This window comes from Antedon mediterranea, chromosome 10 (genome assembly GCF_964355755.1).
Source record: "Antedon mediterranea chromosome 10, ecAntMedi1.1, whole genome shotgun sequence".
NCBI classification, from domain to species: domain Eukaryota; kingdom Metazoa; phylum Echinodermata; class Crinoidea; order Comatulida; family Antedonidae; genus Antedon; species Antedon mediterranea.
In genome coordinates this window covers 2,974,704-2,993,751 of record NC_092679.1, presented here as the reverse complement: position 1 = coordinate 2,993,751, position 19,048 = coordinate 2,974,704, and the positions used below count along the sequence as shown (strand labels likewise).

General features: G+C 33.1%; 3 protein-coding genes across 3 annotated transcripts; 1 reads left to right on the top strand and 2 right to left on the bottom strand.

The window, feature by feature from the left end:
• Positions 1 to 18: 18 nt before the first annotated feature.
• Positions 19 to 4,072, bottom strand: LOC140060089 (protein MEMO1-like). The gene is made up of 9 exons (XM_072106157.1): positions 3,912 to 4,072; positions 3,473 to 3,554; positions 3,262 to 3,330; positions 3,051 to 3,163; positions 2,697 to 2,808; positions 2,210 to 2,352; positions 1,999 to 2,075; positions 1,652 to 1,756; positions 19 to 1,372 (listed from the first exon to the last, which is right to left on the bottom strand). The coding sequence occupies exons 1-9, from the start codon at positions 3,958 to 3,960 to the stop codon at positions 1,232 to 1,234; spliced, it is 891 nt and encodes a 296-aa protein (XP_071962258.1). The 5' UTR covers positions 3,961 to 4,072; the 3' UTR covers positions 19 to 1,231.
• A 238-nt stretch (positions 4,073 to 4,310) lies between these two features.
• On the bottom strand, positions 4,311 to 14,539 carry LOC140059777 (eukaryotic translation initiation factor 5-like). The gene is made up of 11 exons (XM_072105678.1): positions 14,476 to 14,539; positions 14,161 to 14,330; positions 13,513 to 13,762; positions 12,801 to 12,882; positions 8,612 to 8,784; positions 7,978 to 8,187; positions 7,384 to 7,548; positions 6,808 to 6,975; positions 6,364 to 6,531; positions 5,781 to 5,903; positions 4,311 to 5,428 (listed from the first exon to the last, which is right to left on the bottom strand). The coding sequence occupies exons 3-11, from the start codon at positions 13,582 to 13,584 to the stop codon at positions 5,318 to 5,320; spliced, it is 1,272 nt and encodes a 423-aa protein (XP_071961779.1). The 5' UTR covers positions 13,585 to 13,762; positions 14,161 to 14,330; positions 14,476 to 14,539; the 3' UTR covers positions 4,311 to 5,317.
• Positions 14,540 to 15,228: 689 nt separating this feature from the next.
• Positions 15,229 to 18,153, top strand: LOC140059867 (peroxiredoxin-5, mitochondrial-like). Its single transcript, XM_072105823.1, has 6 exons — positions 15,229 to 15,477; positions 15,955 to 16,089; positions 16,240 to 16,368; positions 16,563 to 16,601; positions 16,698 to 16,753; positions 17,349 to 18,153. The coding sequence occupies exons 1-6, from the start codon at positions 15,361 to 15,363 to the stop codon at positions 17,452 to 17,454; spliced, it is 582 nt and encodes a 193-aa protein (XP_071961924.1). The 5' UTR covers positions 15,229 to 15,360; the 3' UTR covers positions 17,455 to 18,153.
• Positions 18,154 to 19,048: the final 895 nt, after the last annotated feature.

Below are 19,048 nucleotides of genomic sequence, written 5' to 3'. Positions count from 1 at the left end.
GACTTCTTTCTCGTTTTAAAAAGAGAGTGATAATAAAAATGTTTAATATAGCTTTCACATAATATAGGTTTACATATACAGTAGTACCAAAGATTATGGTTGCAAGGAAATTGGAAAATATTCTTATTTCTATACAGTTTTATAGCATCTACAATCTATGTAGGCCTTTTAATATTTTGAGCTTAACTTAGAGGCAAAGTATCTGTAGATTAAGTAAATCTAATACCCTCTAATACTAACATATACATCAATTGTTCTTCCAAAAAGCTAAAACATATTTTGATCTCCCTATTTATTACACACATTCAATTGGGCATAAAATTCAGAGAAAAACAGACCTCTTGCTAGTGTTGTTCTCTCGCGATTTGTTTAAAATAAAATTGCTTTCATACTATCAGAACTTGTTACGTTTGGCAAATATGTGATAAGGTATTAGAACAATTATATCTCTTACCTTACCTTGAATAAAGCAATTGCAATGAAATTACTATTACTGTTTTTTACACAAAGGATACACTGTACATACTACTGACACCCTAGGTGACTGATTAAGATAGCACCCTAGGTTACTGATTAAGACAGCACCCTAGGTTACTGATTAAGACAGCACCCTAGGTTACTGATTAAGACAGCATCCTAGGTTACTGATTAAGACAGCACCCTAGGTTACTGATTAAGACAGCATCCTTGGTTACTGATGAAGACAGTAACCCATGCATGCATATTGCTGGCTTGCTATAGCTACTAGATTCGTTCATAAATCACCCTGATCTCTGATTTCCCCAGTGTCATAGGTGTAATAAAGGATCACTTTTCATATAGTATCATAGACCCTAACTTATCCTTTAAACTTACATGATACAGGCACCACATGTGATAGATGTGATGCTGTATTATGGAAATTTTCTATGATACAGGGCAAATATTGTTGGATGTGGATATACAGCACTGAGAATCGGGTAAATAATTGGTGTGTTTATCATTAAAATTCTTTGTTATTATCTTCAATGCTAATGTTAAACTGCAAACTGTTTTATTGTTCTTTTTTGCTACAGTGACTTCAAAGTTGGTTTGTATTATCAACAACAAATAAAACAATCTAAATAATTACAAATAACAAATCATGTGTCTAGCTATCTACCTACATGATTTGCTTTGGAAGTCCAAATGCTAACAAGCACTGTCTTCTGTAAAATCTACCTACTGCTAATATTGCAATATTGGAGCGCCCTCAACTGAAGACTAAAGCACCAGCAGCATAGCTAACGGAACTATCACCTTTACTCTTGCATTGATTGGATTGTGCATAGCTTAAGAACTTAAAAGACATTCCGTTTTCGCCTCCTCGTCTCAATTTTATATCTTCTACAGCCTAAAATAAAAAAATAAAAAATTCTTTTGCCTATTTAGTTTGTTGCAGTTGCTGTGTAGAAAACTTTACAATCAATGTTTTAATCTCCATTAAAATATTATAGTACATTTTCTATGTATGGCACGCTACTGATAAAATATGTATGGCATGCTACACAGACCCATGTTTCTCTTTACCTTGTGGTCATTTTATTTATTTAAGTCTGTATTACCTCTTCATTCTTCATATGAAGTAGTATTTTTTTTTAATCAAAGAAAATAAAAAAAATCAGTTACTTACATTTAGAAGCACAGCAATTGGATGGCGACCACATATTGTATTCGAATATTTCTTTAGGTAGTCATGGAAACCATGAGCATCAAGAGATGATATTAAATCCATACCCTACCAAATAAATAAAATATCATCTTATCTTGGAAACAATATTACGTTTGTGTAATAAACACACACTGAACACATACAGTATACGGATTTGCAGAAATTCTTGCTTGTAGCCAACTAAAAATTCTGAAAGGTTTGGGCAACCAAGAAAATAGTTTGCACAACCAAGAAAATGGTTTGGGCAACCAAGAAAAAGGTTTGGCCAACCAAGAAAATGGTTTTGGCAACCAAAAATAAAAACTCACCATTCTATCTAAGGCTTCTATAGATTTGTGAATTGATTTATATGATGCATCATAAAACTCATAGTCAAATCGATGTCCTAAAAAAACAAAACAAAAACACTTTTTAAATACCGAAAATTGAGGAGAACTATATAGGTTGATCAAACTTTTAGAAATAATACAGACTTTTTTTAATAGTTTTCTGATCTATATTTTTAAAACATTTACTTACCCCAGTGGCAAAAATCTGAGGAAACAATAAATAAATTTTGTGGGTCTTCGAGATATTGGCTAAAAAGTCGACCATATCGTTGTTCATTCTTCCAGTCCAATGAACCAACTAATACAGGTACAATGGTGAACATATCGCGTTTACTGTAAAAAAAGAAATATTTCTTGCAAAAAATTCGACCTAACAGTTTTATTTATTGTTCTTTTTTTAGAAAAAAATGATTCACACTCAATTATTTTTGTTTAACAATCAGAATTAAACATTTTGTAAATATAGTCTGGCCTACTGTACAGAATGAAAAAATATAATCATAAACCATGAACTATAGTACTGTATATTACAGGGTAGGGACTTTATTTAAATCGCTAAACATATTGCACTTTAGACCATAAGAAAAACATAAATGGTAAATGAGGTAAAGTATTGTAAAATTTTAAAAATTTATGATATAACATCTCAAGAAAATATGTATATAAAAAAATGTTACCTTTCCATCACTTTAGCAATGTAAGGTAAATGCATCTCAATGCTATGTTCCGCTTCATCGGTTTGTATGTTCATCCAATCAAATCCACCCGTTGCATAAAGCGTTTCATTCACTGGAAAAATAACCATATAAGGATAATTGACCAAAAGTTTAAAACAAATTAATTAACATGAAGACTATTAAATTTTGTGTATAGCTTGACTTAATATATCTATAAGAAATTATAATAGCCCTGTTGTGCTCCAAAGCTGGGGATTATTATACAAATAACAAATGTTCATAAGTGCAATGGTACAGATAATTTCATGATGAAACGTTCTATTTTTACGAGGCTTGATGCAATAAACTACTTACTTTCCTTGTCTACTCGTAGATTGTAAAGAGGTGTTTGATAGTAAGTAGTTTGGGTCAACGCGCATCCGCGTAAAGCAAACCGATGCGAAGGCCCGAGTATAAAAACACGTTTTCTGAGGAGAGAATTAAGATATTTCAATAGGTGTTGGAATGTGAACATTCTGTGATCTTGTAGAAAAATGTTGCAGTTCACCACATTGATTCAACTTACATATGAGTAGGATCAACTTGTTTGTAGGCGTGCGCACCGCATGCTCCGCAGTAGGTAAAGCCAGCATGGCTGAAAAAAATCACAAGATAATGATAAATAATATATAAAATTCAATAATAATAAAACTAGTTAAATGTTTATAAGTTAGCAAAGGGTATATTTTGTCTAAATAAACCATGACCGATATTCTTGTAAATAACTACCAACTTACGGAGCAATAATCGCCCTTGCTGGCGAGTGGTTGCTATCCGCATTATTCAACCATTCCTCCAATTCACTTGATAAAACACGACCTGCAAAACATATAAATTATAAACAATAAAAACCAACAGTAACACTAGACTAGAGAGTTTCTATACCCTTTCTGCTTTGTACAGTACAATAAAAAAAAAATAAAAAAAATATTGTAAATCATTGTGTAAATAAGACACTTTATGACAAAGGTCATTTAATATTATAATAAGCAAATGAATATACTAGGCCCACTACTATTTGTTCCAACCCTCCTAAGTTCCTTTCTTTGATTCTTTTGTTTTCATCACTCTCGACACTTCGTTCGGAAAGATTCGCCCTCGATATTTTCAGATGTGAAGGCCTTTCTTTCTCTAGCCTACTTACTAGATTGAACAGAATTGAAAATTGCAGCCTACCTGAACTTTTATACCAACTCCCTGCATGCGTGGCACGTCTTACCGACATATCAGAACCTATCTTGGCTAACTTTAACAAAGAATTCTAATATGAAATATTATATTCTTCTTTCTTCGTATTTTATGTTTTTATTCTATTAATAGGTCAGTGTTGTCATCCCAGCTGATCTGCAAGTACGCCCTCTTCAAATAGATTTTTTTGAGGGCGCTATGTCAACTAGTTGCCGGTTGGTTGCAAGTTTGGTTAAAAAATTGTTTATGTATTTAATATTATTTATATCACCAACCGGTAGTGTAATGCCACGTGTTTGCAAGCATTGGCCAACTACAGTTCTAAATCAAACTTTTGTAACTCATTTGTTTAAAATAAAAAGTTTAAAAACAATAAAAAGTCATCAATATAATTATTATGCAACATTTATTAAGCAGTGTCACTCAATAAAAGCAGACATTAACTTTAATAACATACAATACCATTCTATGATACTGAAATACTGAGAAAAACAACAGGTTGTGGCTGGTTCACCATATATATATATAACAACTTTTTGCTCAAATTGTTTGCAATGTATAGTCCAGACACTATTTATTATATCTAGAGAAAAACTGAATTTGTAGAACAATTTAGTATTTTTAAAACAATTGTCATTGTTCAATTTTAAACCAAACTTGTCTTTGCATAAAATTTAACATGCATTTTAAACAAATTAATTAATAGTTTTTTTTGTGTAACTTTTGGAAATATAAACAAAACATGTATAGCGCATTTAAGGTCAAAGGTCATAATGAAATTCACCTTTTAATCAGATACAGTACATTAATTTCTATTCAACTGTCTATATATATAGTATTTTATACCAAAAGTGACACTAATTAACCCTAATTATCACTATCTACTTAACTACTAAATAAAAAATAAATTGAATAAAACTCTTGTCTATTAACAGAAATTACGCAACTGACGTTGATTAGGAAATGTTTGCGCATTTTAAATACAGTATATTTGAATGTTAAACGACTTGACTTTTTTGTCAAGTGCTAACTTAGCATTGTTATAAATACCAACTCCACAATCAAATATGTCAGATGTGATTGATGCATTGTGACAGACAGCAACGTAGTATTTTACTCTTTATATTATTGTTAAGATTTTTAAAAATTGGTTTGAAAAGTGTTAAAAAGCTTCTACTGCAGCTGCTGAAGTAAAGGGTGCTCCATAGTGGAACACCTACTGTTATTGTTATAATGTAGATAGCATTATGAAATTGCAGTAGGCCATAGTGGTAGGCTAAGCTACAACAATAGTAGATTAACCTCAATACAGTAAAATAATTGTACATATATATATGAATACAGATTCTTGTGAAACTTTTTTTTCAGGTGATGTTTCCATATTCAGCATTAGTTTAGATATCATCAATATTTATTTCATCAGATTCGGCAAAAGCAGAAGGAGGCTTTGATTCATCTTTGACGGTCTTGACTTCCAAACCAGTACTCATCGATGAGAAAGACACCTACAAATGAAAAGAAATTGAAAATCAAACAAAGTAAAACTACTTTGACAAAAAAGTGTGATGTGTCCAAATATGGTAGTGATATGCTCAAATATAGTAGTGATATGACATCATCGTGTACATATATAGGTACATTATTTTTTTTTGTCATATAAAGTTGTGTAGGCAGAGCTTTAGGGTGGTCACCTTCAGGATCCAACAGTGTTCTCTTAACAGTGGCGTCCTCTGAATAGGGGTTCGTTATTATTTTCAGAAAATCGGTAATAAAAGGGTTAACAAGTGCCATTGATAGAAGCACAGTTTAGATAATTATATATTGCGTTGTTTAGTTGCTGATATTTTAATTACTTACCTGGACTTCTTCCTCCTCTCCTTCACTTGCTTCCTCTTCAGCCTCTGCCAACCATTTTAAGAATGGAGCAGCTCTTCTGATCAAATCCTGGCTCACCTCCTTCGACACATACTTTTTGCTTGGCTGCAAATAAGTGTTTGTAATTAAAACATATGTATATATATGTATTGACATTTTAAATGTAAACGTGGGAAAAACCAGCGACTTGCAGCCTACAGGGCTGAATTGCGCACAGGTGTGGAGGAACCATACCACAACTTTCTACTCCCCTAAGGGTCCCTTTGTGTCAAGTGCTGCTATCAAATGGACCAGTACTCTTCCAAAAGATGTACTGGGTTCTTTAAAGTGCACATTAGCCTGATGTGTACACTGGACCTCCAGTTTTGAGTTCTCATCTGAGACGACTTGTTCTACCACCAGAACAATGGTTGAAGAGTGCCTTGAATCTGTACCAATTGTATAGCTCAGCACATTCTGTTGCTTATTGTAGAGTATATCAAATGTGACATTAGTTTCACTGTAGAAGCCCAACCAACCTGAACCAACAAATAGCAAAAATTAATTCTAAATCTACAAAACTTACCTTACTACCCCAAGCAACAAACACCTCTTCGTCCACAATATCCAGCTCATAGAGCTTTTGAAGAATCAGGGGGACCTTAGCGATAAGCTGAGCGGTGTAAACCTTACCGCACAACTGTTCAATCGCACCAAGAAGATACTTCTGAGCCTTCGGGTTGTCGTGAGTGAACTGAAAAAGGTCAATTTATAAACATTTTCTAATGGTCTTTTTAAAAATTATTTATTGCTTTCAGTGAAACATTAAAAGGGAGCACTGAGGAGACAACTATCGCAAATGGGCGAGTCTCTCCAACCCTAGACAAACAATACAAGCAAAATAAAATAAAGAATTACAAAAATAGAAATATTAATAATAAATTTACAATATTAAAATCAAATTTGCGACAATATATGTATATTGTTGACTTATGGTAGGATAAAAAAATGCTCTTTTTGTATAACGTACTCTGAGGAAGTGAATCCTGTATCGCTTCAACTGTTCGATAATGCCCGTGTCTAGAAGCAGTTCTCCGAGAACCAACGGCGCTTTATCTTTCACTTCAAGACGTTCAGCCTCAGCTAGCAACTTCTTGTCAGAATCAGTCTCTGAAATGGTTTTGTCGCTTTTCATTTTCTGAAATTAAAAACATAATTATTAGTCATCATCATTTAAACTTGATTCGCCTTTGTCGCCATTAATAGCGCCCTCAATTATTTGTCTCACATTTCAATTGTTATTAGTACTGTAGTAAAATATAATTTCAATATTAACAATTTGAGCTTTGGATAAAGGAACCTATGTGGCCGTCTTCACCATTCACACCTAGGCTAAAGCTCTGTCTACACTATCATCACTACAATATTTGTGCATATCACTACCGTATTTGGGAACATCACATTTTTTTTTTCAAATAAAGTTTGATAATGTAGACAGAGCTTTAGAAAAATAGTATTCAAATTTAAACAGTTTCTTATCTGTGAAAACCACTTTTTAAGAATCTCGCCCTAGTCGTATTAAAATCATAATAAATTCATAACATACCTGCACATACTTGTAGAAGATATCAATTCGTTCAGCCTGTGTTTTCTCCAAGTCATCATTGAGGGTTAGCCCCTTGGCACCGTCCGTCAAGTCCTTCATTCTCTCAGCTACAGCTGCTTGGCTGGTATCCACAGACCAATCTTTATCATCATCACTATAGTCATCCTAAAACACAAAAGTATTCATTATTGCAATTTATAATGCACCCGATTGTACCATTGCAATTTGATTAGTTAATAATGCATTAGGTGCCGTTCAATATTAGTTCTATTGAATGAAAAGAAATGTGCACTATACCTTATTAACAAGGGTGAAAATGTGGCCATTTCTGGCTTATGTTTATCACTAAAAACCCTTATAAAACAATATAAATAGTGGAGCTGTAGCTTGGTGGTTAATTTGCTTGCCTTCCTATCCTAAGATCCAGGGTTTAACCCTGACCTAGAGCCAGGGTTGCAACTCCCTAAGCTTCAAATGAGCATGATAAAATATTAAATAGTTTATCTAACCTGTAATTGCCAAAATTACTCGCTCTTGGATGCGTATATTTACAATTTTTTTATTTTATTTTTACAAAATGAAAGAACTACATACTCGTTCAGGAGCTACAATCTCAGAATCTTGCTCAGCGACACCATTTGATTGTTTCTTGCCCTTATTAGCTTTCTCTTTATCCTTCTTTGGCGTGTTCGACTCCTCAGGGGGATGTTTAGTCATGTAGGTGGTCACTTTGTGTCTCATGTCCACTGGAGCTCGATGACCACAAGCCTTACAGACCTTACCAATACGCTCTTTTTTAATGATCTATAATACCACAAGAAAAACAAAAGGATAAAGAAATGATTGTTTATAAATATCAACTTTACAAAGCAAGGACAGTGTTTTTCTTCTTTTAAAGGCCAATTTACACAGACGAGCGGCAACAGTAATATAGCATCTATGCTATTGCTTATGACCATTTACCATAAACACAGATTATATGCGGAACAAGCTATGCTGCTTTCTGCTCGTAAATTGGTCTTTATACGCCTTTTTTGTAGAACATCTGGAGTGCAGGTGTTGTCTTAGGAAACAGGATTGCGACTGAGGAAGAACAGTGAATAAACTCACTTATTCTCCTTGGCAATATGAAAAAATTTATAATTTTTTTAAGAATATACAATTTCTATCAGGCCACAAGAGAAACAAGTTTTTACAAGGCCACAAGAGAAAAAAGAAATGTTTTTACCAGGTTTGTTTCAGGATTGTCGCATTCTGTACAAAGCACAAATTTCTTGATGAATGAATCCAGCATTAGCTGCAGTTTAGCAGCTGCATGCGATCCGTTCACAATGTAACGGTCATGTTTTGAATCTACCTGGGTCTGAGCTCCCAACTCGCAACCAAAGAATTTGGTAGTGTCTGGGAAAATAAAAGTTACCATTTAATTAAAATTTTCTTTAAATTCAATAATTTAACTTTAGCTCTAATCAGCATGAGTGGAAATTTCACTGTGGCTGGCCATCTGTTTCATGACCTCCGACAAGGTCATTCTAGCCATCCTTCCTGCTTCTGCTAGTAACAGTACTTCTAGCTTGATAATGTCATTTCGTATGCTATTCCTTCATTTCTTGGTTGGTCTATCTCTAGGTCTTTTTCCTTTGATCTCCGTCACAATTACGGTTACTAACCAGGGTTACCACAAGGACAATTACATATTATAGGCAGCCTAGCATGCAAGCTACTAGATATAGCATACTGTACAGCACCATTCAACCTGCATTTTGTAACCAGCCTAACCTTAACTAGATTTGAACTCGTCACTACGGACGAGTTAGGTTATCCGCAGCGCAAAAGCCACGCGCATGACACATAAGTTAGAATATTGCGTGCAGAAAAACGATTATGCCATTGAAAAAATGTTAGTGTGCCCTCTATTTTGTGTCACGTCTAAGTATATACGGTATACACTATATACTGTATACGTACTACATACAGTGCAGAATAGGTGAAAATAAGTGACCAAAGTTATTGACGCTTTTGCAAATGATGACGTCATAACAATCTTAAAAATTGTTAACCATGCGAAAGATAATTGATTGACCTAGATAAAATAAAAAAATTGAGTGAAATGGAACACGGATAAGTAGATATGCGCTCTATTAAATGTGACGAGCTATGACGGAAGAGAAAAAAATCCTATATTTTATATTCGGGTGGCCATACGATGACGTCACAATGTCCATTTAGCCATATCAATGCATGATTCGAGAAAGACAACTCATCTACTTCCAGAATATGTAATTTAAAAAAAGTTCACCACGGATTTTAGAATTTATGACTGTTTAAAAAAAGGCTTAATTTTTAAAAATTTTTGAACTTTTTCATAAAAAATGCGCTCAAATTGTTTAATTCTACGTGCTCGTATGACGTGATTTTAAGTCGAAATTGATTGAAGATTTATAAATGTACTAGAAAAGGCTGAAAAAACAAAAATCAAGCAAAAAAAAGATGTTTTTGCCCTTCGTGCGCACGCGCGCGTAAAAAAATTGCGCAAGCGTGGGAATTTTTCAAATGCTCAAAATGACATGAAACGCGTAGAAAGTTGATTAGAAATTGATTTTTCGCATTTTGAAATTTTAAACGCGCGTGCGCGCGTAACTTTTTGTGAAACATGCCATTTTTAATCCATAGAAAGTTTGCGCTTGATATGACTTAAATTTTCACCAAGTTTCAATAAAAAATGACTTTTAGTTTTCAATATATAATCAATCATTGAAATTCATAAAATCGCGCGTAACTTACGCTGCGCAACTCGGACGTGACCGAAAACCTTATTACGACATCTTCAGATAGAGGTCAATCTTCTGCTAAAGTTATACAATGTTATGTTGAGAAGATTTAGAGATACACTAGCAACAAAATTCTGGGAAAGAAAGAAGAACATAGAAAAAAAAAAGATCCTGACAATAACAAGGGGTTATCCGCCAAGTGCGGATAACCAAAAAAAAAACTAGATTTGAACTCGTCACTACGGACGAGTTAGGTTATCCGCAGCGCAAAGGCCACGTGCACGTCATACATATTGCGCGCAGAAAAACGATTAAGTCATTGAAAACAATTTCAGTGTGCTCTCTATTTTTCGTCACGTCTGAGTATATACGGTATACACTATATACTGTATACGTACTACATACAGTGCAGAATAGGTGAAAATAAGTGACCAAAGTTATTGACGCTTTTGAACATGATGACGTCATCACAATTTTGAAATGGTGAATCGTGCGAAAGATAATTGATAGACCTAGACAACATAAAAAAATGGGGGGAAATGGAATACAAATAAGTGGAGATGCGCTATATTAAATGTGACAAGCTACAAGGAAAGAGACAAAAATCCTATATTTTATATTCGAGTGGCCATACGATGACGTCACAATGTCCGGTTAGCCATATTGATGCATGATTTAATATCTGCAACTCATCTATTACCAGAATATGTAATTATAAAAAAGTTCACCACGTAGTTTAGAATCTATGACTGTTTAAAAAAAGGCATAATTTTGACAAATTTTTGAACTTTTTCATCAAAAATGCGCGTAAATTGTTTAATTCTACGTGCTCGTATGACGTGATTTTAAGTCAAAATTGTTTGAAAGTTGGTAAATTTTCTAAAAAAGACAGGAAAAACAAAAATCAAGCAAAAAAATGATGTTTTTGCGCTACGTGCGCACGTGCGCGTAAAAAAATTGCGCACGCGTGGGAATTTTTGAAATGCTCAAAATGACATGAAACGCGTAGAAAGTTGATTAGATATTGATTTTTCGCATTTTGAAATTTTAAACGCGCGTGCGCGCGTAAGTTTTTGTGAAACTTGCCATTTTTAATCCATAGAAAGTTTGCGCATTATATGACTTAAATGTTCACCAAGTTTCAATACAAAACGACTTTTAGTTTTTATTCTATGATCAATAATTGAAATTCATAAAATCGTGCGTAACGTACGCTGCGCAACTCGGACGTGACCGAAAACCTTATTACGACATCTTCAGATAGAGATCAATCTTCTGATAAAGTTATACAATGTTATGTTAAGAAGATTTAGAGATACACTAGCAACAAAATTCGTGGAAAGAAAGAAGAAAATAGAAAAAAAAGACTAGATTTGAACTCGTCACTACGGACGAGTTAGGTTATCCGCAGCGCAAAAGGCACGTGCACTTCATACGTTAGAATATTGCGCGCAAAAAAAAAACGATTAATGACATTGAAAAAATGTTAGTGCGCTCTCTATTTTGTGTCACGTTTGAGTATATACAGTATGTACTATATACTGTATATGTACTACGTACAGTTCAGAATAGGTGAAAATAAGGGACCAAAGTTATTGACGCTTTTGAACAAGATGACGTCATAAAAATGTTAAAAATGGTGAATCATGCGAAAGATAATTGATTGACCTAGACAATATAAAAAATAGAGGGCAATGGAATACGGATAAGGGGAGATGCGCTCTATTAAATGTGACGAGCTATGACGAAAGAGACAAAAATCCTATATTTCATATTTGAGTGGCCAAACGATGACGTCACAATGTCCGCTTCGCCATATCGATGCATGATTCGAAATCTACAACTAATCAACTTCCAGAATATGTAATTTTAAAAAAGTTCACCACGTAGTTTACAATCTATGACTTTTTTTAAAAAGGCATAATTTTCACGAATTTTTTAACTTTTTCATCAAAAACGCGCGCAAATTTTTCAATTCTACGTGCTCGTATGACGTGATTTTTAGTCAAAATTGTTTGAAAGTTGGTAAATCTACTAAAAAAAGACAGGAAAAACAAAATTCAAGCCAAAAAATGATGTTTTTGCGTTACGTGCGCACGCGCGCGTAAAAAAATTGCGCACGTGTAGGAATTTTTGAAATGCTCAAAATGACATGAAACGCGTAGAAAGTTGATTAGAAGTTGATTTTTCACATTTTGAAATTTTAAACGCGCGTGCGCGCGTAACTTACTGCACAACCTGCCATTTTTAATTCATAGAAAGTTTGCGCTTAATATGACTTAAATTTTCATCAAGTTTCAATACAAAATGACTTTTGGTTTTTAATCTATGATCAATAATTGAAATTCATAAAATCACGCGTAACTTACGCTGCGCAACTCGGACGGGACCGAAAACCTTATTACGACATCTTCAGTAAGAGGTCAATCTTCTGATAAAGTTATACAATGTTATGTTAAGAAGATTTAGAGATACACGCGCAACAAAATTCTGGGAAAGAAAGAAGAAAAAAGAAAAAAAAGAAAAAAAATAAAAAAAAAAAAAAAAAGATCCTGACAATAACAAGGGGTTATCCGCCAAGTGCGGATAACCAATAAACAATTAAAAGACCCTAAAATAGGACCATCAACTTTCTCGCTAACTTACATGTCGGAGGTCGATTAAGGGCTTTGGCTACATCCGCCATATTCACGATTACTGTTTTGATTCCATTGCCTTTGCCTTCAACCTAGAAGGGAAAAGAAACCAAATTTATAATTATTTAAAAAAATAAATAGAATAATTAAGTACATCATTTTTTAGTATTGTACCATAATATTAAAAATAATCAATATATTAATAGAGTTAAAAACTGTTATATATTTAATGTAAGGGTTATTTCAATTGAAAAAGTATTATATAATAATTATAGTACAAAATATATCATAATGTATTATCTCTATCCTTTTAATGGTTGGGGACCAGCTGAAAAAATCATATGGAAAACTAAATTATTTATTTCTGTAAAAGTCGCAGCTATAGTGGCATTTGAAAATATCATAGCTACTGAATTAGCATTCAATCAATTATTTAACGCATATTTCATCATGAATTTGTCATGAGCGAATGAATGACGATTCAGTTATTGAAGTAACGCAAGAAAAAATTACAATTTTTAATCATCTTTAATTTCTCAATTAAACAAAAAAAAGGCAAGTTTTAGAATTGGACGATAAATTATCATCATTAGTAAGTAGAATAATACAATTATTATTAGAAGTTTCAATGTTTTTATTCAGTATTCTATTTGTTTATCCCATTATTAATTAATAATATTATTTTCTTGGTGATCAATTAGAGATTCGGACCAAAACCTTACCTTGGCTATGATGGGGGGCATTTTGTAACGGTAGAATTGATCGGTGATGTTACGATTGACGTTGAGAGACATCTTCTCGACGAATCACCGACGTGTTTATTTTTAAATATATTATGTCTTGTTTGTTGATGTAAATGCAGTTGATGATGTAGATTGGCACACTTTGAGCTGGACATACAAGTTTCTAGTGGCGTCGTCTGCTTTATAGAATTTGCAGGCGGTCTTGTCTTGGCTCGTATAACCAATGGCTCTGTAGAAATAAAATCATGGCTCATAAAAACAACGTCTATTATAGTTGCTATACTTATTACAGGTTTCATACTGGGATCTCCTAATACTACTATACGTCTTCGTATTTAAACAAACATCTACGTAAGATTTTTACACAAGTATTTTTTGTCACCATATGGATGGTATTAATACATCTTTTACTTATTTACAAGAGGAGGTTTTCACGGCGGTCTGCATCATGCAGTGCACGAGATAGAAATAATATTATTATTAATATTATTATATAATATAATATTATTTAAACAAAATAAATATTTTAAAAATAAATGTCTTATTTATATTTTAATAAATAATAAGCCTACAAATTAGGAAAGGGTCTAAAAATACAAAATGAGTATTAGGCCTAGTTAATCTTACCGTGATATCCCAACAAAGACATAAAAAAATTCAATTCAAGTTGTCTCGAACGAGAATAATGGTCGTTCCTATGCAAAAGAGGAACGGAAGTCAATTTGTGTGGTGTGGCGCCGTTACAGTGGCACACGAACACTGTAGAAGCTACAAAAACGGTTTCGTAGATAAATGTCCTGTAAAAATCAAAATACAAAACGATATAATTAAGTAAATCAATTGAGTAATGCTATACTAGTTAATTGTTATATTTACATAACTGAGATCATATTTAAGTAGCAATTTTATACCGAAATTGCCACGTAATTTCAATCAACTTACCTCAACAAAATGTCGCACAACAGTCACGCTCACGAATTGCAAGAATAATCTTAGTCGAAATTCTGGAAATCCATATGGATTTGTCAGATGGTTGCCAGACTTAATTAAGATAACGTTGAAAGTATTCAAATAATTAAATATAAATTTGTAATAAATTATACAATTCAAATATTTATCTGCAAAGATAAAATACCGAAATAAAGTAATACTCTTATATTATATCATAATAGTCCAATATTTATTTAATACAAACCTAAATTATTTCTGGCAAACAATTCGTGATTGCGAAATTGGAGATCGAGAGTTAAACAAATTGGTGGCGCTATTCCAATTTTTATCTTTCTCGCGTTTTTTGCGCGCGCAACGTGACTATGGTGCACGCACGAAGCAAGAGAGTAAATGAATAAAAAAAAACAAATTTATTTTTTTAATTGATTTATTCAATATACACATAAAACTATACATATACATTCAATATACAACAAGTAATTACAAAAAGCGAAACAGCATCGGGAATGAACCAAGTAGAATACGTCATAGTTATAAATACATTTTAAGTATTCATCATCAGGATTATTAGACAGGTCATTTGCACTTAAGAAATAATTGTAATAAAATTACACGGTCAAGCAATTATGCGGCTTTTGTTTCGACTATCCACAATTTTTTTCCGGGAATTATATAATGCGGTTGAATGATTTGCAGTTTTACGGCACGTGTGTCCAATATGCAGGTACGTACTTATAATATTGAAGCATGGCTGAAAGCTTAACAACAGTATATTAAAAAGTTTTTAGGATTACGCATGCGCTGTAACGAGAAATTGTAAAAAAGATCTGAGAGCGAGCCGCCGATTAAAAAAAGGTGCGAAATCATCCGTGTTTGATGGCATGTATAAATAGCCTCGGTTCAAACTTACTGAAAAACATTTCAAAAGTATATATTAGTCGTCTTTCTTTACGTGCATTTACTCTATCTACCGCAAATAACATGCCGATACAGGTAAATTATTGCATTTCATTTTTAAAATGGACCTCTCTCTAGTAGGCTAGTCTCAAGGCAGGCGGCTAGTTAGGCTAGCCTAGTGGCCTAACTAGCGGCCCTAGCCTAGGCTAGCCTCTAGTCTATCTAGAGTAGTAGGGCATACGCTAGCCTAACCAACGGTATCTATTTATTAGAGACTAGGCTAGCCTAAGCCTAGGCCCTAGCTCTATCATCAGTAGGCCACTTATTAGGCTAGGCGCGCTGGTTACTGTGCATGTGTGGCACTGTTGAATTGAGGGCCTACTAATAGTAATACTATAGGCCCTAGGGCCTAGCCTATTCTTTTTTTTTTAATTTTTAATTCTTTGACTTTCTAAACAAAAAGAAAGGAAAGAAAGGTACACACACATATTATATTTATTTTGAATCGTGTTTTGTGCACACATGGCAATATAGTTAATATCTTATTAAATAAATGTAAATCCCTTTTTATAGGTTGGTGACAAAATTCCCAGTGTGGAAGTTCATGAAGGCAATCCAGGTCAAAAGGTCAATATGGCGGACCTTTTTAAAGGCAAGAAGGGAGTGCTGTTTGCCGTGCCTGGGGCTTTCACCCCTGGCTGTTCAAAGGTAAGCTATCTAGAGAGGTAACTCTACAAATGCTGTACAATCGTATTCATTTTTTGGTTAGAACAAGCCTTTCATTTAATTATGATATTTGATTCTAGACTAGGGATTCCGAAATAAAATATTGAATTGAATAAAACGTTTCTTTTTTAGACTCATCTACCAGGGTATGTGCAGGACTTTGCCAAGATCAAAAGCAAGAACATTGACATTGTTGCTTGTATCTCTGTCAACGATGCCTTTGTGATGTCAGCGTGGGGAGATGCCCACAAAGCTGGAGAGGTACGCTTATTACACGTTTTAAAAGAACACTAAAAACATTCCCTATCCTATATGATTGAGAGCCGCCATGTTGGAGAAGAGTTGCTATTCAACATGTGATATCTATATGTCTATCTGTATATCAGGTTTAAAGCCACGATCAATGGTGTATATTTACACCTGTATAATTATGTTAATTTTCTTGTCTTTTTCAGATTCGTATGCTAGCAGATACATGTGCAGAATTTACTAAGGTTTGTCAAAATTCTTTTTTTTTTCAATGTGTAAATAAAGAGTATCAATACAGGAGAAATAAACTAAAAATATACGATGTTATTATTTTATTACAGGCCGTTGACTTGGGACTGGACGCTACTGCCATTTTAGGAAACCTGCGATCAAAGAGGTACGAACAATACCAATATTTATACTAATAAACCTTACTATTTATGATTAAAGATCACATAATTTATGTTTTATGCAAATTCATGTTATTGTTGTAATATAGTAATGTTGTTTGTGAATGGTGGTACTGTAACTATACCTAGAGATACCAGATATGTAAATAATATAAGGGGAGATCACATGATAAAATTAAGGGGGTTGCACATTTTACTAGTCACTTTAACTGTGATGCATATCCCAACTTAGGTTTAAAGCTCTGTCTACACTATCAAACTAGTTTGATGTGCCCAAATATGGTAGTGATATGACATCATCAAGTCAATATATATGCACATCACATTTTTTTTTCACACAAAGTTTGATAGTGTAGACAGAACTTAAGTGGAGGTCCAACAATCTGGAGTTTTTACATTGAATTGAAATCCATTATTTACAATAAACATTTGAACAATTAACCTCTCCTCCCCTGAGCCAATGCAGGCATCTATACAAGCACTCTTGTTGTGGGAAAGGAGCTTAAGAGTTGAAAATACTAGAGTTTTAATGAGGTTATACTAAAGTTAAATACTAAAAGAGTATAATTTGACATGTTTCAGATATGCAATGGTTATTGAAGATGGCGTGGTAAAGAAGATTAATGTAGAACCCGACGGTACAGGACTGACATGCACGCTAGCTGCTAACATCGTCGATCAAATTTAGAAAGAAAACCAACAAGTTTTAATGTGTAAAATAGTGTGATTAATAAGATTATTGTTAAGATATTTAAAAGGAAAGAAAGACAATCGTAGATAATATAAAGATAATCGGTATTAAAAAACATTTTTGGTATTATTAGTAAAAATACTAAGTATTAATAATGAGTTGTTGAAACTAATCTTGTCTAACCCCCAAGGACCTCTAAACCAAAAAATAAATAAGGACTTTTAATTGTTGTTCTTCCATTGACAAATAAGAGCCTAAAGCTATGTCTACACAATCAATCTAGGTTGACAAAACAAGTGTGATGTGCCCAAATATCATATTTTTTTTGTCACAAAGTTTGATAGTGTAGACAGAGCGTTGCACAGAAGTTTTTAAATATAAAAGTTATAGATGACACGCACAATCTATTTAATACAGTGGTGCTTTTTATAGTTGGGTATGTAAATCCTGAAATAAAAACCAATGAAATATGAAAATAAATTTCTCCAATAATACCTAAATGATTTTTTTGTGATTATTATTATTTATGCATTGGAGTAGAATGTTATACATTAAATTTTTTTTTTGTATAAATTCAGGGGACCAATGTTTATTCATGAAAAGAGCGCCATATATATGTGGTATACTATTATACTACTCTTAATTATCTCTATGTTTGAAAAAAGAAATTAAAAACAGACATTGATGTACCATGAACAGTGTTATTGAATAATTCACCTGCCAATTTGATAGATTATACAGCAATGAATTACATTATTAATATATTACACATTTACAACATCAATAATTTTTATTTTCCCGTCGCTCTACAAACCAACCATTTGACTTAATCTCCCTATATTCTTTGTACATTATTTACAAGGCCCAGCCTCAAATTGCTTCGTACACTTTTGCTGTTTCCAGAAAAACTGTTATATTAGTACCAATGTACTGATATTGTTTGATATATTATTTGGCACAAAATGTACAACAGTACAAAAGACAATCTGATTAACTGTTTTAAACGTGGTGTTAGGACTAACATACAGACTGACCGCGATATGATAGTGTACATATAAGAAGTTATTATATTTGTTGCTATATATATGGGGATATATTACATGTTTTGCAAGGTGAACCTCTATTGGTCAATATGTGGACAGAAATCAATTTAGTGTGCTTATCAAAATACAGTTGGCTTATCCTAATCTACTTCTTAGTCAGTCAGTCTGAACATAGCCTTAGACCTTAACAACTGGATATAAACAATTATTTTGTAATAACTTTATACTGTACGATCGTTTTTCCTTCTTAACACTTTACAAAATTCTTACTTTATTACCCTACTCTTCATAACTCAAAACTTAGTGCACACACTTAAGAATTTACAACTGGAAATTGGGCAGTCAAATATAGATATAACCTGGCAACACTGGGATTATTTTACATTTTAATTTCATCTTAATAAAAGTTATACTGTGAGTGGTAATTTATACCAATCACACTTAATCAACAGATCAATACATTCTTTCAAGAATATAATCTATTATTATTATATTCTTTGCCTACTCCAATGTGTTAAATGCACATAATTATTTTAAAGAACTTATAT

Coding starts and splice junctions, on each gene's coding strand:
- LOC140060089 (XM_072106157.1), bottom strand. CDS start 3,960: ATGTCGGTAAGACGTGCCACGCATGCAGGGAGTTGGTATAAAAGTTCA. Junction 2,809..3,050: donor TCTACGAGTAGACAAGGAAA/GTAAGTAGTTTA, acceptor TTATTTTTCCAG/TGAATGAAACGCTTTATGCA. Junction 1,757..1,998: donor TAGAAGCCTTAGATAGAATG/GTGAGTTTTTAT, acceptor TTTATTTGGTAG/GGTATGGATTTAATATCATC.
- LOC140059777 (XM_072105678.1), bottom strand. CDS start 13,584: ATGTCTCTCAACGTCAATCGTAACATCACCGATCAATTCTACCGTTAC. Junction 12,883..13,512: donor TGCCCCCCATCATAGCCAAG/GTAAGGTTTTGG, acceptor TTTCCCTTCTAG/GTTGAAGGCAAAGGCAATGG. Junction 6,532..6,807: donor ACAGGATTCACTTCCTCAGA/GTACGTTATACA, acceptor GACCTTTTTCAG/TTCACTCACGACAACCCGAA.
- LOC140059867 (XM_072105823.1), top strand. CDS start 15,361: ATGGCATGTATAAATAGCCTCGGTTCAAACTTACTGAAAAACATTTCA. Junction 15,478..15,954: donor CAAATAACATGCCGATACAG/GTAAATTATTGC, acceptor CCCTTTTTATAG/GTTGGTGACAAAATTCCCAG. Junction 16,090..16,239: donor TCACCCCTGGCTGTTCAAAG/GTAAGCTATCTA, acceptor TTTCTTTTTTAG/ACTCATCTACCAGGGTATGT.